This window comes from Xenopus tropicalis, chromosome 2 (genome assembly GCF_000004195.4).
Source record: "Xenopus tropicalis strain Nigerian chromosome 2, UCB_Xtro_10.0, whole genome shotgun sequence".
NCBI classification, from domain to species: Eukaryota; Metazoa; Chordata; class Amphibia; order Anura; family Pipidae; genus Xenopus; species Xenopus tropicalis.
In genome coordinates this window covers 60,816,647-60,837,976 of record NC_030678.2, presented here as the reverse complement: position 1 = coordinate 60,837,976, position 21,330 = coordinate 60,816,647, and the positions used below count along the sequence as shown (strand labels likewise).

The window sequence follows — 21,330 nt, the reverse complement described above, 5'->3', positions numbered from 1 at the left end:
GAGCTTGCCCCCCTCCCCATCCATCAAAACATGGAAGCACTTGGTAAACCAGTCAATCCCATTAATTAAACTTACTTTAGAAGCGAGAGAGAGAAACACAAACTAAAGTTGACCAGATTTGGACCCTGTGGATTGAGGCAGGACTGGACTGATTCTGCACAGCATGATTCAACAGTAATGCGACATACCTACCCTTCACAGAGACTAACCTGTTTATCTGAATAGATAACCTAGAACTGTGGGGGAAATGTATTTTGTAAAATGTCTGGCACACCTGTCTGTCTGATGTTAATAAAATATACCTTTAAAAAAAAATAAAAAAAATAATCCCCATAACAGGTTACTTTTCTAAACTAATTCTGTGTTAATCTTTAGTTCTCCTTTAAGCCCATCTGTAATTTTAATCCCAAACCTATGGGAGCATATCATGTTATCTGCCTGTTAGTTATTTCTTAATGACCCTGAACATAACACATTAGGAATAGAAGGGAATTTTTTGCCAGCTTACAAACAGAATCAGTAGCACTAGCATTTTACGGCAACATCTGTTACCATGTAGTGTATCAGTAGGTGGCAGCATTACACTGTACTGCTAGGCAATTATGAAATATATTGCTGTTAAACATCAGAGAGAGATTCATGTCGATTAGGGGCACCGAGTATGAGTGCAACTTTTCCTCATGTGTAGGGATGTAGTGAACCTCAAAAAAAAAGTTTGCGAACTTACGCCAAAAAGTGCGAAAGTTTGCGAACCCCATAGACTTCAATGGGAAGGCGAACTTTAAAACCTAGAAAAGCCATTTCTGGCCAGAAAACTGATTTTAAAGTTGTTTAAAGGGTGTCACGACCTGGACAGTGGCATGCAGGAGGGGGATCAAGGGCAAAAATTTCAAGGCCGTTTTTTGCTATTTCGCACTATTAGCACCATGGAAACGGGATTTGGTGAAAAACGCCATGTGTGGCTTGTGCAGCGTTTTTAGGCCGAGTAAAAAACGCAGCGGAAAAACGCCACGCGAACCCAAATTGCGAACATGCGCGAAAAGTTCGCAAACTTGCGAACACCCGATGTTCGCGCTAATTAGTTCGCCGGCGAACAGTTCGCTACATCTCTACCCATGTGTTTATCATCAATCCAGCCCTGGCAGTAGGACAGCAAAAGGTATTAGTACTCATTATTCCATGTGTGGCTAACAAGGTTTTATGGGGAAATTCTGCATGCAATTTTCCTCACATGTTATACTACTCAAGTAATGGGCTGCAATGTCACAGCAACAGGGGAAAACTGCAGGGCACCTCCAGAAACTTTATTTTTGCATTAGTTCTAAGTAAGGATAAAGACTGAAAGAGAAACAAAATCAAACCTCTCTCTAGTAGGTATTCCAGGAAAAACATATTTGTTACTTTTCTGATGTAAGACAGATTAAAGGATAAGGAAAATCATTTTGGCATTTTACTGCCAATAGATTCGCCACATTAGTGCCACCCAAAACAATATATTTATTCTGCAGAACGCATTGCCATACCTAAGTAAAGAGCCCTAGAAGCTCCCTCTGTTTGCTTAAGACAGCAACTGACATTTTAAATAGCTTATAGCTCAGATCACACATTACTAAGGGAGGGAAAAGAGTTCTTAACATTCTTGTGGGTGGGGGAGAGAGAAGAGAATTGAGCAGACTCTGGCCACTGGAATTAAGCATTTTTCTGAGAGAGGAAGTCAGACACCCTAACATGTTTATAAAAAAAAAAAAAAAAAAAAAAAAAAGATTTCTTGTCTCATTTTTTGTAGAGTGCAGCGTTTCTTTGAGTGCTTATGGCTGTATTTACCTAAAGCTTACTTAGTATTTACCTAAAGCTTACTTAGTTTTTACTTTTCCTTCTCCTTTAAAAAGTAAAAACCTGCTAACAAATCGAGCATGGATGGCATTAAAACAGGATAAGCTACAGTTTATCCTATATTAAATGTCGTTACTGAGTTGACTTTTTTACATTTTATTTTCTTCTAGAAAAGTTAGCCCATGACACAGAACACCTACTGTAATCTCTCCGTCTACCCACATGCCTGCTACTAAAAGAAAAATTGCTCTCCAAACCTATCCTTCATATGTTATGGGATTTGGAGGAAGATACTGGACACTGACAACCAATAGTACTCTGTTCATAAAGATTTGTCTTATACTCACTTAGACCAGTTTGGATCTTTGTTAAGTATCCTTGGGTTGCCGATAAGAATTAAGAGCGCCTTTGCTCTAGTAACAGCCACATTAAACCTCTGAATTGAAAAGAGAAAAAAAAAGTGAAAGATATTTAAAACACATTTAAGTAAAGCCTACACATGGCACTTTAACTGTCATATGCTTTATGGAATAATTGTCATGCTGCTAACAAAAACTGCAGAATAACCCCTGTATGTAATAAAAGTACTAAGTTTGCCCAGTAGCAGTAACCCAAAACAACCAATAAGATGTTTGCTTTTAAACAGGTGACTAGTAAATTATACCAGCTGATTGGTTGCTATGGGTTACTGCTCCTGGGCAAACTTAGTGCCTTTTATTACATAATCTTATTTGACTATTAACTATACGGGTTAAAACAAAAATCTAAAATTTTCTTAAATGAAATATCATGGTGACAATGTGGTGTTTGCTCTTACTGTGTGTCAAATAATGAGATCCATTGCCAAGAATTTTTCCAGAAACAAATCACCGCAAAATACTTTTGGCACCTATTCAGCAAATTGTGTGGTTGGATTGTTTAACTGGTAGCTAGACAGGCCTCTGCATACTTCTTTGCATGACAAACAATTGTATACAGTTGTATTTAGACACAATCAATTTTCTTAAAGGAGAAGGAAAGGTAAAATCACTGGGGGGGGTTGCCAAAATGTTAGGCACCCCCAGTGATTGTAATCACTTACCTTATACCCAGAGACAGAAATCCTCTTTCGTCTGTCTTCATTCTTCTAAATCCTGGGCCAGCGCATGCGCAGTAGGGTAAAAATGTTCACTTTCTTGTTAAAGTTAAGCTTTTCACTTTACTGCACACGCGCAAGCATGCTCCCTATATACAGTATATGGGCCTCTCATATGTAGGCAAGACTGACCAGACCTTGAGTGTAAGCACAGGATGTCTACTTTCTGGTATATAGGGATTGTTCAAGTCCCTCCATTAGGAGGGAAGGTGACAGATCTAAAGTTCTTCTGCAGAGAGAAGTATTTTGGATAAAGACCTTGAATACATTATACCCATTTGGATTAAATGAAAATTGTTCATTCTTATGCTTCCTTAACCAACGTTAGGAGTTCCTCAATATCTTAAGTCTACTACCTTTGTTGATTACATATTTGTATATTTGTAATATGCCCTGTTTTTAACGTTAGGTATAATTTGTATTTCACAAATATTTTTTTGCTATAATCTACACTTTATAGGTATGTTTAAAATATGCTTTAGCCTTTTGTCATGTTTGGTGGTATTATTTCTCCTTGGTGCAGGGTTACAACTGATAGTGTTCCTCCCAGTCACATGACAAACCACACTCTGTTGGGTGAGAGCCTGTCTGTATATCTATTTATATATGTGCGGACATCACTTTGGATGTGGTCTTGAGACTGAAGACTGAAACGCTGACCTAGTCTGTAATGTTTTAAATTATAGATAAAAAAAAGTATATTTTTAAAGGATCCTGGTGTGCACCTGTTTACCCGGGAACTTGTAAGTAAATGTATATATTAAACCACTAAATTCCTTAAATGTGAATGTTTCACAGTAGAATACAAAAATTTAAACTGAAATATGCTTTTTGCTATGTTCATTCACTTACTGAGACACCATGCACCCACAATGCACCATTTGCACCCACAATCCATCAGGAATGCAAAGGAGACATCATGGCAGAATCCCCAGGTGCAAGGGAGAGATTTTCTTGATGCAGTTACAAATCGGGCACAGTTGCACCAACTGACATATTTTCAGTGTCCACGTGCAAGTAACGTGCACCCTATTTTTCACTGCAGGGTGCTGTGGTAAACCTAAAGTAACCATCTGGTCAGGAGATGGTGGCAGCTAAAGGGGTTCCACCGCACTAATAGATGCAGCAACTCCTGATTAAGTATGGAAGGCAGGAAGGCACTGAGCGTAACTATAGGGAAGTGTAAGGTGAACATTTTAACACAAGTGACTTAAATGAAAATGGTTTTAGGTGCAACTCACTGCGGGATAAAGTGCAAGGTGTCAACTTGAATACATTGCAAAGCACACAACTGGTATGAGATCCCTTATCCGGAAACCCATTATCCAGAAATCTCCAAATTATGGAAAGCCTGCCTCCCATACACTCCATTTTAATCAAATAGTACAGAATTTTGAAACTGATTTCCTTTTTCTCTGTAGCAATAAAACAGTACCTTGTAATTGATCCCAACTAAGATAATTAATCCTTATTGGATGTAAAACAATCCTATTGGGTTTAATTAATGTTTTATTGATTGTTTAGTAGACTTAAGGTAGGAGATCCAAATTATGGAAAGACCTCTTATCTGGAATACCCTTGGTCCCGAGCATTCTGGATAACGGGTCCTATACCTGTACAATGAGTCTGTGCCAGCATGGTTTTATGCTTAACAGCTTAACAGCTCTTCAAACTAATTTAATTGCCTTTTATGAGGAGGTGAGCACAGAAAGTTAAATGATAAAATTGAAGAATATTGGCCTAGAACAAAATTTTTTGGATGGAAAACTGGCTGAAGGATAGATTACAAAGTGTGGTGGTAAATGGAAAGTTTTCTAATTGGCCCAGTGTTGTTATTAAAGTACTGCAGGGGTCAGTCCTTGTTACTTTGCTTTTTAATTTGTTTATTAATGACCTGGAGGTGGTGATAGAAAGTACTGTTTCTATTTTTGCTGATGACACTAAATTGTGCAAAACTATAAGTTCCATGCAGGATGCTGCCACTTTGCAGAGCAATTTGACAAAATTGGAACTGGGCTCAGGGGATAAAAACATAATTTTGCCTCTTTGTAGGTCCCTGGTAAGGCCTCACCTTGAGTATGCAGTGCAGTTTCAGATTCCAGTCCTTAAAAAGGATATTAATGAGCTGGAGAGAGTGCAGAGACTAAACTGGTAAAGGGGATGGAAGATTTAAACTATGAGGTTAGAAAAAAAGGCACTTGTACATTAGAGGGGATTATAGGCAGATGGGGGATGTTCTTTTGTCCCATAAAAACAATCAACGCACCAAAGGCCACCCCTTTAGATTAGAGGAACGGAGCTTCCATTTGAAGCAGAGTAGGTGGTTTTTCACAGTGAGGGCAGTGAGGTTGTGGAATGCCCTTCCTAGTGATGTTGTAATGGTAGATTCTGTTAATGCTTATAAGAGGGGCTTGGGTGATTTCTTGAACAAGCATAGTATCCAAGGATATTGTGATACTAAAATTTACAGTTAGTATTGATGTTGGTATATATAGTTTATGTGAGTGTATGGATAGGTCAGTATAGGTTTGTGTGTAGCCGTCTTCGCGCTGCTTGCGCATGCGCAGTGGAGTTAAAAGCTCAACATTAACACAAAAGCCAGCTACCCTGAGCTGGTGCAGTTTTCTTCTAACAGGAGCACCAGCTCGAGGTATAAGGTAAGTGAATACCATGACTGGGGGGGTGCCTAAAATTTTGGCATTTTTATATTGTTTTATTGAGTCAGTTCCAGAGAACAGAGAGGGATAAACTGTTTTCAATTGCATTTATATTTACAAATAACTTTAAAAGCACTGAAAATTTTTAAAGGGATACTGTCATGGGAAAACATGTTTTTTTTCAAAATGCATCAGTTAACAGAACTGCTCCAGCAGAACCCTGCATTGATCTCTGTTTTTCAAAAACACAAACAGATTTATTTTATATTTAATTTTGAAATTTTACATGGGGCTAGCCATATTCTTTATTTCCCAGGGTGCCACAGCCATGTGACCTGTGCTCTAATAAACTTCAGTCACACTTTTCTGCTGAGCTGCAAGTTGGAGTGATATTGCCCCCCTCCCAGCAGCCGATTAGCAGAATTATGAGAAGGTAGCAAGTCCGGCTTGCGACTCCTCCAGGTACATGGGAGCAGAAGAAACAATAGGTTATCAGAATGCAATTCTAATGTGTAGTACTGGCTCCTTCTGAAAGCTCAGACTCAGGCACAATGCACTGAGATGGCACCTACATACCAATATTACAACTAAAAAAAAATACATTTGTTGGTACAAGAATACAATTTTAAATGGTAGAGTGAATTATTTGCTATGTAAACAGTGTAATTTAAAAATAAAAATTATAACATAAAAATTACGACAATATCCATTTAATGAAAGAATATTGTAAAGCTGCTTAGACTTAACTTCTCTTTCATTATTCAAAAACTTTTTTTTTGATGGAGGACCCTGTTAATAGATTAAATGTTGTGTGTGTTACTCTTAAACAGGTATTAAAAAACATTTAACTACCTGTTCTTCTACAGGTCCAAAAGAATTTCAGTAAAACCCCTTTAATGAACATCAGCTGAAACTGATAATAACATTATTGTAAGAAACCTAGTTCTACACTACAACTTCATAGATGTGCTTTTAGTTATGTTATTGCCTTAACTCATCCCTACATAATAATGAGCTCATGTGTTCTTTACCTTTGGGTTCTTCAGGAATCCAAGACTAAAACTTTCATCAAATTTAACATAATCCTGAGAACTTCGCACTGTGGATATCAGAATCACTTTACGCTCTTGGCCTTGAAATTCTTCCACTGATCCAACCTAAAAAATTAAACCAAGTGTTGAGTTTCCAGATTTTTTATCATTCTTCCCAGGAACAGAGGTTTCTATAATTGCTTGGCAGGAGATTTTGCAGTCTGAAAAAGGTTTACTAAACAAATACCATATAGACAATACATGAAATTTTAATTAGCATTCATTAATAGATCATTTTTGCAGAACACACCGTATATACTCGAGTATAAGCCGATCTGAGTATAAGCCGAGGTACCTAATTTTACCTAAGAAAACTGGAAAAACTCATTGACTCAAGTATAAGCCTAGGGTGGGAAATGCAGCCGCTACTGCTAAGTTTCAATAATCAAAATTATTTAATAGAAGGACACTCACAAGTGCTTACATGACTACCATATTAATAAACACAAGGTATGGGCTGGAAAATGAGGCGCATCCAACATAAAGATAACCATATGAAAGGTTGTACAGGTTAAGATCTCATTTAATTTTACATACATATTGAAATTGTGATGTGTAAATTTGTTATTTAATTCTTATATAGTTCTGTATACTTTTTGGGGTGAGTGATGTAGAATCACAAGTTTAAGAAAGATAAGATCATGTGTACTAGTAAACAGTAAATATTTCTGACTCTGATCTCATCCAGTCTCTTCTGCAAACCACTCTCTTGTTGCTAAGGTAAACAAGGCCCTAGCAACCAGATATGGACCTTAGATTGCAAGCTTCTCCAGGGCAGGGACTGATGTGATATAAATAACAGTAAGGCAATGCTCTTATGTTTTATTTATTTACTATGTGCAGGGCAGGATGCAATCTGCCATGTTTTCTGCAATGGAGTACAAAAGGCCCATTTTCCCTGATTAGGCAGCAGGGACAGGCAAACGCAGGCACTTAGGGCCCCCAGACTTGTGTATTGGATTGCATTTAGGGATAATTGGTGCACTTCTGGCTAGATTTTACTCTGGCTTGTTCAGAAGATTTGCATCAGTTTCTTCTTCAAAGTGTGGCATATCCCATGTGGCAAAGTGTGGCATATCCCATGTCGCAACGCACGCACCCCCCCGTGTTTTAAAAATGGCTAGCAGATGTTAAGAACTGTATTTTATGAAACAGAGTGCAGCAATTTCATTAATTGCATTTCCCAGTTCATTTCCTCAGAATATATTGGAAATAAAATCAGCTTTGTTCTCCAAACAAATTACAAGTCAAGTAGCACTGTCGGATTACTTGTGTCCTACCGGCGCATCCCATGTCGTGTGTCCCATGATGTGTGTGCGTGCTGCGGCGCACGGGGGGGAAGGCGCGTCGCGACAAGGGATGCGCCGGTACGACACAAGTAATCCGACAGTGCTACTTGACTAGAGTCTAAGCCGAGGATTCCTTTTTTTACACATTTTGAGTGCTGTAAAACTCGGCTTATACTCGAGTATAAGGTTGTGTGTCCTTAAGTTATTTTTTAAGTACTAGGAACCACCAAGAAGACAATAAGCATGAAAGTAAAAATACTGCAACCGCATTCTTTGGTTTTCTTACCTACTTTAACATAAAGGCAAAGAAGCGATAAACCTGAATGGTGAGGATATTTCAGGGAAAAAAAAAATAATCTAACGACATTAGATATTCATATATTTTGTATGTTCTACTCTCATTTGTTTTGTAACCCCAGAGTCACTCTTCAGTGGTTAGCATTTGAAATCATTGCCAGAATTTTACCTTTAGTTCTGCGATACCAGGCACAGCATAAAGTTCACTTTTAATAGCTTGGCGAATTTTCTCCACCTAAAAGGCAATATGAAAATCTGAAGAAATTTGATGATCTGCAGTTTTAAAACAAAACTGACCTTTGAGCAACTTCCAAAACATGTACTTAAATATTTAGAAACGCTTGTGCCTCTAACAGACCCCCCCTGTGTTTCATCACAGTTATCTAGAAATCATTTCTAGTGCAAGTCTGAAATACCATACTCCGTAATTAGCTTTGATTAAAACAGTACCTTGTACTTGAGCCTTACTGAGCTGTATAAATCTATACTGTTTGGTTTATTTAATTTAGCAGATTTAAGGCACAGAGATTAAATTATAGAGGATCGGTTATGGAGATCCATTCCAGATAATAAATCCTATACCTGTACCATGTTTCTTAATAACTTCCTTACATCTATTGCTGGGTTGGTGTGGTGAGAGGACTAAGAGTACCCCCTTAGATTGTACCTGTTTCCTGTAAGGAGAGATGATACCGATTTCCTTGGGAGCAATTTTGGCCAAGCATTTCTTGCCCTGTGTCTCAAAAAGAGCTTTGAGGTATATGAGCAGTTCTTCAATCTCATTAACATTAAAAAAGGAAGGGCTGTTGCCTTCTCGTTCGTCTTTTCCATGAACACCATGAAAAATTATTGGAAATCCCTTTTAAAAAAAAAAAAAAAAAAAATTAATGTAAACTATTTGGTGCACAATTACATTTCCTTCCATGAAACCTGCCTTACTACTGCTAGTATATACTTTTGATACAATATACCTCAAATAAAGTAAGGCCTTACTATCCTCTAGGTCAGTATACCCCAACCAGTGGCTCGTGAGCAACATGTTGTTGCTCACCTTCCCCTTTGATGTTGCCTCAGTGGCCTCAAAGCAGGTGCCCATTTTTACATTTCTGGCTGGGAGGCAAGTTTTGGAAGCACAGAGACACAATTTTACTTCAAGCAGAGCTACCTGCAGGCCAGCAGTTCACATGGGGCTACCAAATAACCAATCATAGCCCTTATTTGGCACCCCAAAGAACTTTTTTCATGCTTGAGTGTGTCTCAAGAGTAAAAAAAAAGGTTGGTGATCCCTGCTCTAAGAAAATCTTGCATGTGTTGTAGGTATTGAGAAAGTACTTTTCTTTTATATGACAATGAATGTAAAATAATAGATCTCAATTAAATATTTTCAGCAGATAATTTCTAAGAGCAATGCTTAGAATATACACACTCTAAAAATGATTTTTTACCTTTTGGGGAAGCTTCTCCCAGTTGCAATAGCTTTTTGATGCCATCTCATCTGCAGCCACTTTAAGCTCATTGTCATAAAATAGTTCATTGGGAATCTTTAGGATACTAGGGTGAGATCTAGTGAAGGAAGAAAATGGGGAATTTTGGCAAGTAGCAAGAGTTTACCTGGGGTGGCTACATGGCTATATGATTATATAAGGTGAAAGCACAATCATACATATATTCAGTCATGAACGGAAAACAATTTAATTTAAATGTGATCTATTATGTGTATATATTTTTACCACATCTAATTTTTTTTAAAGAAAAAAAAAAAGACAGACATTAAAAGTTTCAGTGATAGGAAGTCTGCAGGGGATATAAAAAACAGGATTACTGGTGGCATTTTGGCCCTGCATGTTACATTTGCTGCAGGCAGATAACTGTATGTTGGCTTATACAGCCTGGGAAAGTATTTTGCACATACATATTAATCTTAACCCAAATTGGGGTCTCTCTATATTCCTTGGAAATGTAACAGATTGGACAGTGAACAATGAAGACAAGAGAGTGTATTTTCCAATCATCAGATATAGGGAGAAATGAAGAGAAATAATACAGTTGTTACGGTGGCATTTAATCTGCGTGAGCATAGTGATCATGCTATTGCATGAGGTAAGTCAAAGGATGAACCTGTAGTTCCTGAGTAGCTTAGTGACAAATTTCGGGTCATAGCAGTCATTCACTTTCCTGTAGAGGTCATTCTGGGTCATCAGCCTTTCCAGCAAAGAGATGCCTAAAAAGACACATTTTTTAACACATAATATATATATATATATATATATATATATATATATATATATATATATATATATATATTAATATTAGAAAGAGTGCCGCACACACAGGGACTTGATACAAAAGAAAAAGTGGTTTTATTGAAAAAATTCCAACGTTTCGAGCACAATCTGTGCTCTTCCTCAGGGACAAACCAACAGACCATATCCCAGCACCCACAGTAAATACCCCCACCACACAAAATGGCACCAAAAACGGCCCTGGTTACCATGGCAACCAGTGTAAACAAGCCCCACACCCACCAGAGCAAGGTAAATTCAAATGTCAACACATACAGGCAAATAGAATGGGAGTGCAGTGCTAGAAAACAAGGTTAAGTTTAAAATCCTGTAGCTAGTAGGCAAATTGATACATGTTGCAAAAGACATACGTTGCAAAGAACAGTTACAAAAAATGTTACAAAAAACTATACAGAGAATGTTCACAGTCAGATAGCAAGCATTTCACTGGGCTAAGTGATGAATGCCTTAGTTGCTAGGAGCAAAAGGTTATAGCGGATGATTATTTGTAGGAGACAGGCATCAGGTATTAAACCCAGGACCCATGTCCGGACGCACCAGAGAAGCTAGGAATATAAAAGAACGCACACAGAGAGGAACCACCACCTGTCACCAGTACCCAGCAACCTCTGAACTACAGTGTGTAAATATGGTCATCATGTGGAGCAGAACATATCGCCCACAGAGGGCAAAACCACTTTTTCTTTTGTATCAAGTCCCTGTGTGTGCGGCACTCTTTCTACTATATTTTTGTTTTTTGACCTGCACCAAGGGCATTTGGACTTGTATAGGGTGTGCTCCTCCCTATATATATTATATTATATATTATATTATATTATATATACACACATAAACAAGTGCATCAGTGTGGGAACATTTTACCAACCATTATTGCGACGGTGCTGCTGTAGTATAGCAAACAAATATAGCACCATAAAGATATAGCAGAGGTTCTTATTTTATTTAACAACATTGCGGAATAAAGTTGGGGTTTTATAAATTTGTGTTAATAATAAGAAATGATAAACCGTGTTGCACACACTTATTGGTTTGTCATCATACTGGTGTATATACCACCCAGTAGATACTTTCCCCCATATGTAATAAGAGGCCCAGTAGCAGTAACCCATAGCAACCAATAAGATGTTTGCTTTTAGACAGGTGACCAGTAAATTCTACCTGCTGATTGGTTGCTATGGGTTACTGCTACTGGGCAAACTTTGTGCCTTTTATTATATAACCCCCATTATGTTTAACATTTACTGGCATCAGCAATATTGTGGACCAAAGATGGATGGAAAAACTAGAAAGAATATCACAATCATGTTGCGAGAAATGCAGGAAAATTTATATGTGGAATTAAAAACGAAGGCATGTGAAGAATGCCATCAAAACTTGTTTAATATCTTACCTAGTCCATGTTCTATGGCAATAGGCGATCTAAGTATTGGGCCGAGCTGCTTTGGATCACCAGCAAGAACAAGCTGTCCTCCATCTACATTGTTTTCTGGATCCATGGCATCCAAAATACCTTTAGGGAGACAGGAGAAGATAGAGAAGTTGGAGTGAAAATAAAATTTGTTACATGAGCAACTTGAGTATCTGCCTTTGCTGACTGGCACATAATAAAATGGAACAGAATATGATTTTCACATATTCTTACACCTATGTTGCAAAATGTCTACGGAGACATTTGCCAAGAGGCTCAATAAATACCATTAAAACACAGAACCCTATTCTACACTGCAAGATTAAAATATTAATGCATAGTAGGTGCACTTATGGGTTTCATCACTTAGATCAGGCAATGCTTTAAAGGAGAAGGAAAGGTAAAAACTCAGTAAGCTTTATCAGAAAGGTCTATGTAAATACAGCCATAAGCACTCACAGAAATGCTGCTCTGACTTCTCAGAAAAGAGATTAGTTGTGTCTGTGATTCCTGTGCCAGAGACACACAGCTTTCTGCTCTCGGCTCTTTCCTGCTCCCCCCTCCCTCAAGAATGCTAAGAACTCACTCCCCCCCCCTTAGGAATGTGGATTTGAGTCTAACTAACTGAGCATGTTCACTTGGTCTGCATGTCTGTGCAGGAGCGAGGCATTATGGGAACTTTCTTTATACAGCTCAGTGTCTTCCTGTTTGGCTTCAGATTTTCTGAACAGGTGAAATATGGGGAGACTTAAGGGCACTATTGAGAGAACTAAAGGTATGCCTGCAGCTTGAGATTAACTCTTTACTAGCCTTTCCTTCTCCTTTAAGTGGTTTACTCAGGTATGGTAATGGTTTCTGCAGAATAAATATATTGACTTTCCTTCTCCTTTAAGTGTTATGGTGTCCTGTGTTTTCATATCATAGCTTAATTTCAGCCTCTTTTTACCACTTTCAATTAACCATTTTTGGACACTGGAATATGTGGAGCTTACAGTCTTTTATCCCAATTATATTCACATGTACATCTCCAGAAAGTACTAACACTTTCTGCCAGTCTAAAAATATCAGTAAAGCAAATGGACAGTAAGCCACAAAGGACTGAAGAACACGGATTTCTTTATTTTTCCGTTTAAGTTTTTTTTATACACAATTGCTAGTAAATATTCTCTGAATCATGTAAAATTCTAGAAACTACACAAATTGTTTAGTACCTGCTATAGCTGTCACACATTCAGGTTCCACTGCATGACCAGCCTCATCAATAAACACATGAGAAAAGTGTCCCCTTGGAAAGTTTGCAGATGCCAGCCTGAGAGTGAAGAAGTATTGTTTTTTTACTTGTCATTTTAGTCACTGAGGCAATCAGTACAGGTCATAAGATTGCCTTCATCTGATTCATACTATAACTTGTTAAATTAACACTACGCATTCACATAGTTGTTTTTGAATACTTCATTAACTAATGAAGAAAAAATACTTGCATAACACTTTCTTCAATAATAGCTCTATTATATAATAGTGTAGTTTGTACATTAAAAAGCAGATATTGGAAGATCAGGGACCTAAATATTCAATGCACACCCAGAATTCTATAAATAAAATACAAGCTTTACCTTCCAGCTGTTACAAGAGTTGTGATGATGACTTTGTAATTTTTCAGATAATGTTTACTGGGGAAGACAAAGCTTTCCTTATCTTTATCCCAGTTGCAGCACGGCTGTGGGGAGACGTAGTCAGCAGAAACACAAGCAACAGAAAAAAAAAAAAAACTATTTCAGGCATAATTCAGACAGGTTCATAGAAAATTGCAAAATAATAGAATATGCACATACTTTTCTAAGAAACTATAGGGAACTATAATGGTAGCAGGGTGCTGGGAGAGCAGTATAGGGTTAAGCTGTATATGTGTTAGAAATCAAAGTTCAGAGTAATAATGTTAATGGTATATTTTAAACAGTCATTAATAAAGGAAGCAAGAGTAGGGAGATGCTATGCATTCTACAAGCCACTTTGAGGGCTCTTAATTAATGACGTCTACATTGTTAATTGTACCTTGATATTTTCTGGCACAGTTCGAAAGTCCCTACTGCTGGCTATTATTCTGTAAATTTGTCCTTGGTCAAGATGCTTGATGAGGCGCTCGCAGAGCAGGTCTGATGCACTGTTAGAGGGGGCACATGCCAGCACATGGCAGTTGGGGATGCACTTCACCACCTGCCCAGAAACAACAATTATAACTATATACATTAAAAATAAAATGCAGGTAAGTTTTGATTATTTGCTATATGTTATATACAATGAAGAACTGAAGTCCATCAACATCTGGTGGCCCAATGTTACAAAATGTTACAAATGTTAAAACCATTTTGCTGTAACATTATAGACGTTATACAACCAATGTTAATTGAATACTCTGTTTCATAGAAGCTTGAGGGATAGATTTTAAAAATCTAGTTTATTTTATGCAGGGGCATACTGGGAAAAAGGAAATACCTACTTAATGGATTCTGATTCAGTCACGGGGAAAAAAAATGCATCAGTTAATAATGTTCTTCTAACAGGAACAAAAAGTAGCAAAGCAGGTTTTTTGTTTGTTTTTTTTAAATTTGATGGGAGGCTAGCTATTCCCTTACTTTCGTAAGCATCCCCAGCCATGTAACTTGTGCTTTTATAAACTTCACTCACTATTTACTGCTGCATTGCAAGTGGTATAAAACCGTCCTTTCCCTACCCCCCGGCAGTCAATCAACAGAACAATTAGATACGTAATATAACAGCTCCCTGACACCTATGCTGAAGAATTCAGTTGTCTGAACTGTTAGCACCAACATGTTTCTATGCTGCTCTGCTTTCAGCGAATAGCACTGCTGGTAAAGAAACAGTCCTGTATTTTAGCGGTTGAGGAAACATGAAAAATTGCCCATGCTGCCTCCCGTTTATATTTGTAGCCCATGGGAAATCTGGGCTACCTATGGGGGATAAATCCCTCGCAAATACATTTGCAGAATTCCTTAAAAAAAATCCAAACAACCAAATACATACTTGCTTGATAGCTTCAACCAAGGTAACCGTTTTTCCAGTCCCTGGGGGTCCAAAGATAAGGTAAGGAGCAGGTCTAGATATTCCACTGAGAATTTGTTTCACAGCATTGTACTGCTCTGGGTTGCTTTCAAGGATTCTGTCATAAAGGCTAGGGGCAGAATAAAAGGAGATACCTCAAAAGAATGTTAGAGAATCTGTCAGATATATTGAGATCAACTGATCTACAATTCCCCATTCATTTTGCACATGAAGCAATTTTTGCCCACGGAAAATCGACACGTCCCGAAGAAGAAAACATTTGTAAAAAAGTCTATGAATATTCTCATTCATCCAGGTCATGATATACAGAATCTAGTAGAATTAAGTCTAAAACAACTGGACTTTTCTGAGTTTTTTCTTGAAAACGTTTCACCACTCATCCGAGTGGCTTCTTCAGTTCAAATGACTGGTAGAGAATTCCCCGGAAAATTGGTGCCACGGAAATGGGTGCCACGGAAATGGGAAATGGTTGCCACGAAAATCGAAAAAGGTGCCACGGAAACAAAAAATGGGTGCCATGGAAATCGGAGAAGAGTGCCACGGAAATGGGTGCCGCGAAAATCGAAAATGGTGCCGCGAAAACCGAAAACGGGTGTCACGAAAACCGAAAATGGGTGCCACAGAAATCGGAAATGGGTGCCACGGAATTGGGTGCCACGGAAACCGGATATCGAAAACGGGTGCCACGGAAATCGAAAACGGGTGCCACGGAAATCGAAAATGGGCGCCACGGAAATCGAAAATGGGTGCCACGGAAATCGAAAATGGGCGCCACGGATATCGAAAACGGGTGCCACGGAAATCGAAAACGGGTGCCACGGAAATCGAAAACGGGTGCCACTGAAATCGGAAACGGTGCCACGGAAACCGGAAACAGGTGCCACGGAAATCGAAAACGGGTGCCACGGAAATCGGAAACGGTGCCACGGAAACCGGAAACGGGTGCCACGGAAATCGGAAACGGTGCCACGGAAATGGGTGCCGCGAAAATCGAAAATGGTGCCGCGAAAACCGAAAACGGGTGTCACGAAAACCGAAAATGGGTGCCACAGAAATCGGAAATGGGTGCCACGAAACCGGGTGCCACGGAAATCGAAAACGGGTGCCACGGATATCGAAAACGGGTGCCACGGAAACCGAAAATGGGTGCCACGGAAACCGGAAAATAGGTGCCACGGAAATGGGTACCACAGAAATCGGAAATGGGTGCCACGGACATGGAGTGCCACGGAAATCGAAATTGGGTGCCACGGAAACCGAAATTGGGTGCCACGGAATTCGGTGCCACGGAAACCGGAAAAGGGTGCCACGGAAACCGGAAATGGGTACCACGGAAATGGGTACCACGGAAATCGAAAATGGTTGCCACGGAAATGGGTGCCACGGAAACCGGAAATGGGTGCCACGGAAACCGGAAATGGGTGCCACGGAAACCGAAAATGGGTGCCACGGAAATGGGTGCCACGGAAACCGAATATGGGTGCCACGGAATTGGGTGCCACGGAAACCGAAAATGGGTGCCACGGAATTGGGTGCCACGGAAATCGAAAATGGGTGCCACGGAAACCGAAAATGGGTGCCACGGAAATGGGTGCCACGGAAACCGAAAATGGGTGCCACGGAATTGGGTGCCACGGAAACCGAAATTGGGTGCCACAGAATTAGATGCCACGGAAACCGGAAATGGGTGCCACGGAAATGGGTGCCACGGAAACCGGAAATGGGTACCACGGAAATCGAAAATGGGTGCCACGGAAATGGGTGCCACGGAAACCGGAAATGGGTACCACGGAAATGGGTACCACGGAAATCGAAAATGGGTGCCACGGAAATGGGTGCCACGGAAACCGAAAATGGGTGCCACGGAAACCGAAAATGGGTGCCACGGAAACCGAAAATGGGTGCCACGGAATTCGGTACCACGGAAATCGAAAATGGGTGCCACGGAATTGGGTGCCATGGAAACCGGAAATGGGTGCCACGGAAACAAAAACTGGTGCCACGGAAATGGGTGCCGCGGATAACGGTCCCAATTACTTACTGCACCACCTTTTTACCACTATTACCACCACTACTACAAACATACACTTGCTCAAAAAAAAATTTAAGAGAACACAAAAATTCTTATATTTTTATATATTTATATATATTAAATTCTTATAACTAGATCTGAATCAATGAAATATTCTTTATTAAATACATACATTACTTATTCTTTATACATAGTTGAATGTGCGGACAACAAAATCACACAAAAATTGTTGATGGATGGAGCGAGACATGATATCCCAGATGTGCTCAAACTGGATTCAGGTCTGGGGAACGGGCGGGCCAGTCCGTAGTATCAATGCCTTCGTCTTACAGGAACTGCTTACACACTCCAGCCACATGAGGTCTAGCATTGTCTTGCATTAGGAGGAACCTAGGGCCAACAGCACCAGCATATGGTCTCACAAGGGGTCTGAGGATCTCATATCGATACCTAATGGCAGTCAGGCTACCTCTGGCGAACACTGACCTCAGGCCCTCATACCACCCTCATGGAGTCTTGTTTCTGACCATTTGAGCAGACATATGCACATTTGAGGTCATTTTGCAGGGCTCTGGCAGTGCTCCTGTTCCTCCTTGCACAAAGGCAGAGGTAGCGGTCCTGTTGCTGCCCTCCTACAGCCTTCTCCACGTCTCCTGATGTACTGGACACTACGCTGACTGACACAGCAAACCTCCTTGCCACCGCTCACATTGATGTGCCATCCTGGATGAGCTGCACTACCTGAGCTATTTGTGTGGGTGCATGCCCCGGCATTGTAGGGAGGTCATACAGGCACGTGGAGGCCACACACACACTACTGAGCCTCATTTTGACTTGTTTTAAGGACTTACTACTACTACAAATGTCAATCTTACTATTTACTATGCAGTATGTTATGTAGTTTCTATTTCTATTTCATTCAGCAATTCTCTTCAGTGAGGCAATTGGTCCCCTCTGTGCTTACTTCCTCTGTATCATACTGACCAAATTCATTTTAGTCTTAGAGTACAACAGGCAACAATTTAACAGCAAATTTATTGTGTGTTAAAAAGGACAACAAAAGTTGCCGCACATTGCTAGGCTTCAACGCATAAAAAAAAAAAAAATGAAGTACATTTTTTTATGCGTTCTTTCTTCCACAGGAACTTACGTAAAATAAAATCTGTCAATTCAGACGGCGATTTATGCTACGCAGATATTTACATCCTTTTTTGGCAAATTATATTTTACACAGCACAGGGTTTTGTTTTTTTACATGTAGCACAGCAAGTGTTGGAGATAATGCAACGGATTCAGCAAATTTTAACAGTTTCATTATATTGCCTAAATCACCATTAAATAGAAATAGTATGAAACAACTAAAAGAAAATTGGTAGAATAAATAAAACAGAAAGAAATGTAAAAGTCATTTGTGGAGTTTTATTTAAAAATAGTTCTATGAAGGCCAACTTCCCCTTCAGCATAGCTTTTTGCTTAAAGGTGGCCACACACGTGGCGATTTGCGATCTTTCATGCAACCATTGGTCGCACGAAAGATCGTTAAATCCGCCACTAACCTTCAGGGCTGAAACGACAGATAAGGAGGTAGAAACAATAGGATTTCTACCTCCTTCTGCCGATTCAGCCCTGACGGCAGATTTCGCTCAGGCGCCTTCTATGGCGCCCGATCAAAATCTTTTAAAGGAACAGTAACACTAAAAAATGAAAGAGCTTTAAAGTAATAAAAATATAATGCACTGTTGCCCTGCACTGGTAAAACTGGTGTGTTTGCTACAGTAACGCTACTATAATTTATATAATAAGCTGCTGTGTAGCCACGGGGGCAGCCATTCAAGCTGGAAAAAAGGAGAAAAGGCACAGGTTACATAGCAGATAACAGATAAGTTCTGTAGAATACAATAGTGTTTATCTGTTATCTGCTGCTATGTGCCTTTTCTCCTTTGAATGGCTGCCTCCATGGCTACATAGCAGCTTATTTATATAAATTATAGTAGACTTTCTGAAGTAAACACACAACTTTTACCAGTGCAGGGCAGCAGCACATTATATCTTAGTTACTTTTATACACTTTCATTTTTTGGTGTTACTGTTCTTTTAACCTGGCCGATCGGCGAGTCGACCGATATCAGCAGCCTCCAGCTATATCTGTTGACTCGCCGACTTGCCATACACACCGAATATCGTACGAAATGGGGTTTGCGTGTATGGCCAGCTTTAGACTACAGTACATTTGCAACAGATCAGTTCTTAATATTAAAAGCACTTACATCAGTCGCTGAGAGTCAGTAATACATTTGCCATGAGAAGCTTCTGGAAAGAGAATCTGATCCAGGTTTTTGTCTTTAGCCACATTTACTGCTCGGTGCTGGATTTTCAGTGGAAGGCGATTAAAAGTAAAAGTCACATCAAAATACAAGCCATTAAGAAATCTTCTCAAGAGGCTGTGGGAAAATCATCATTGCAGTTACTATACAGTATACCAGATATTTATTTTAAGACTAATTTATATAACATTTACTCAGAATTTTAAAAACCTTCATTATTCACATCAGTACCTGCCCCAGTGGAATAATTTACAGTCTAAAGTCACAATCTCTAATGTTAGTTAACTTGCTTAAATGTTTTTGATGTGTGGGGGACCTGCAGGACTTGACAGAAAACCATGCAGCCATAGCAAAACCATGCAGCCCCCTTGGAAATGGCATCACGGTCAGAATCTAATTCAAGATTCCACTGCTGTGAGGCAGCCACCGATTTATATACTGCATTTATTGGGGGAATTCTGGTAAATGAGTTGGCAGTTTCCTGTACTTTTATAGAGCTAGTGAGAGCTTATTTAACAAAGAGCCCTATGGTTGTAGTAGTAATATTCAAGTAGAGAGATCCATAGACCTGCCCCTAAAAGAGGTTTCTTTTGTGACTGCTGAGAAGAACTAAAATGATGTTTTGTAGACAGAAAGTTGAGGAAATACATCTATTTAAAGTAAAAACTAAAACAGCACATGAAACAACAGACAAGCATTTAAAGCAGGGGAGCAATTTTTACTAATCACGAGTGGAGTACTTAACCTTGTTTATTCACTTTAAGGTGCTGCAAAGCTAGAATAATAGCAATTATTTCTTAGGGCAGTGGCAGATGGGAAATAAGTTGCCCCGCGACAAATCTTCATTGCCGTGGCAACTAATCTCCCGACGGTCTCCCGACCGTAGCATACATTCTTGCTGGCGGGATGGCATTGCAGGGAGATTAGTAGCCCGTGGCAATGGAGATTTGTGGGCGACTAATCTCCCTGGCTACCACTGCCCTTGGGCTTACTAAACTCCAGAAAATACCCTGCCATAGACAATACTGAGAATAGCCTCTGCTAAAACACACAGACACAGTTATCCGTAAATGATCAGCATTGCCTGTTTTAGTAGCCACAACAAGTAGCTGCTACTAGTATCTCTGTGTGTCTTCACCCTAAAATTCATAGCTAAATGACTTACTTTTGAGAAAATCCAAGCTTCACCCTCTCCAGTTCGACACCGTGCACGTAGCCTTTGTAGCTGATGATTCCAGGCTTTCCGCGTTCATCAGACAAAGTAACAAACAGGTGGTCCCCCCTTAGCACCGAGGGCCTGTTTTCAGCAACACCAGGGACCTGAAAGAACAACTGATTCAGCATATCAATGTGCTTATTTTATGCTGCAAAGCAAGGAGCAAAATCAAAAAGATACCTAAAAGCCATTTATCTCAGAGGGAAGAAGGTTTCCTGCCCTTTTTATGCCAAAGTATGGCACCCATAGAACATCACAGAAGCATTCTTTTTTATGCTAGAGAATGCCACTTTAAGCAAAATATACCGTAATGTAAATAGCAGTATCAAAGTGTTCTACTGAGACTGCACAGTAAGGCTAATGCCAGACGAGGTGTAGGGCGGATATTTTCGGCAAGCGGAAAAGCACTTGCTGAAAAAATTCCGCCCTACGCCTCCTACATGTGCCTGCATTCTCATTCATTCGGGTGCAGGCACATGTAGGAGGCGTAGGGCAGAATTTTCAGCAAGCACTTTTCTGGATCAGGTACCAGTATACATGGGACCTTGGGTTTGCCTGATAATGGGTCTATTAGCAATTTTCAGCAATATACAGGTATCATACTAAAAAAAAACCAAAAAACAACAATAGTTTACTACTGTTTAATTATGGAGGGCAGCCTTTC

General features: G+C 39.6%; 1 protein-coding gene across 2 annotated transcripts in view; it reads right to left on the bottom strand.

Annotated features, from left to right (window-relative positions):
- mov10 (Mov10 RISC complex RNA helicase) overlaps positions 1 to 21,330 on the bottom strand; it is a 34,507-nt gene that overhangs the window by 4,474 nt on the left and 8,703 nt on the right. For both annotated transcript variants that reach the window (XM_002932117.5, XM_031896810.1), the window contains exons 8-20: positions 20,616 to 20,770; positions 19,394 to 19,567; positions 15,056 to 15,203; positions 14,066 to 14,227; positions 13,627 to 13,730; positions 13,225 to 13,322; positions 11,996 to 12,115; positions 10,421 to 10,523; positions 9,748 to 9,865; positions 8,970 to 9,161; positions 8,472 to 8,537; positions 6,657 to 6,782; positions 2,181 to 2,269 (exon numbers count right to left, since the gene is read on the bottom strand). In XM_002932117.5, coding sequence (XP_002932163.1) covers positions 2,181 to 2,269; positions 6,657 to 6,782; positions 8,472 to 8,537; positions 8,970 to 9,161; positions 9,748 to 9,865; positions 10,421 to 10,523; positions 11,996 to 12,115; positions 13,225 to 13,322; positions 13,627 to 13,730; positions 14,066 to 14,227; positions 15,056 to 15,203; positions 19,394 to 19,567; positions 20,616 to 20,770 — 1,655 coding nt within the window. The remainder of the gene's footprint in view (positions 1 to 2,180; positions 2,270 to 6,656; positions 6,783 to 8,471; positions 8,538 to 8,969; positions 9,162 to 9,747; positions 9,866 to 10,420; positions 10,524 to 11,995; positions 12,116 to 13,224; positions 13,323 to 13,626; positions 13,731 to 14,065; positions 14,228 to 15,055; positions 15,204 to 19,393; positions 19,568 to 20,615; positions 20,771 to 21,330) is intronic.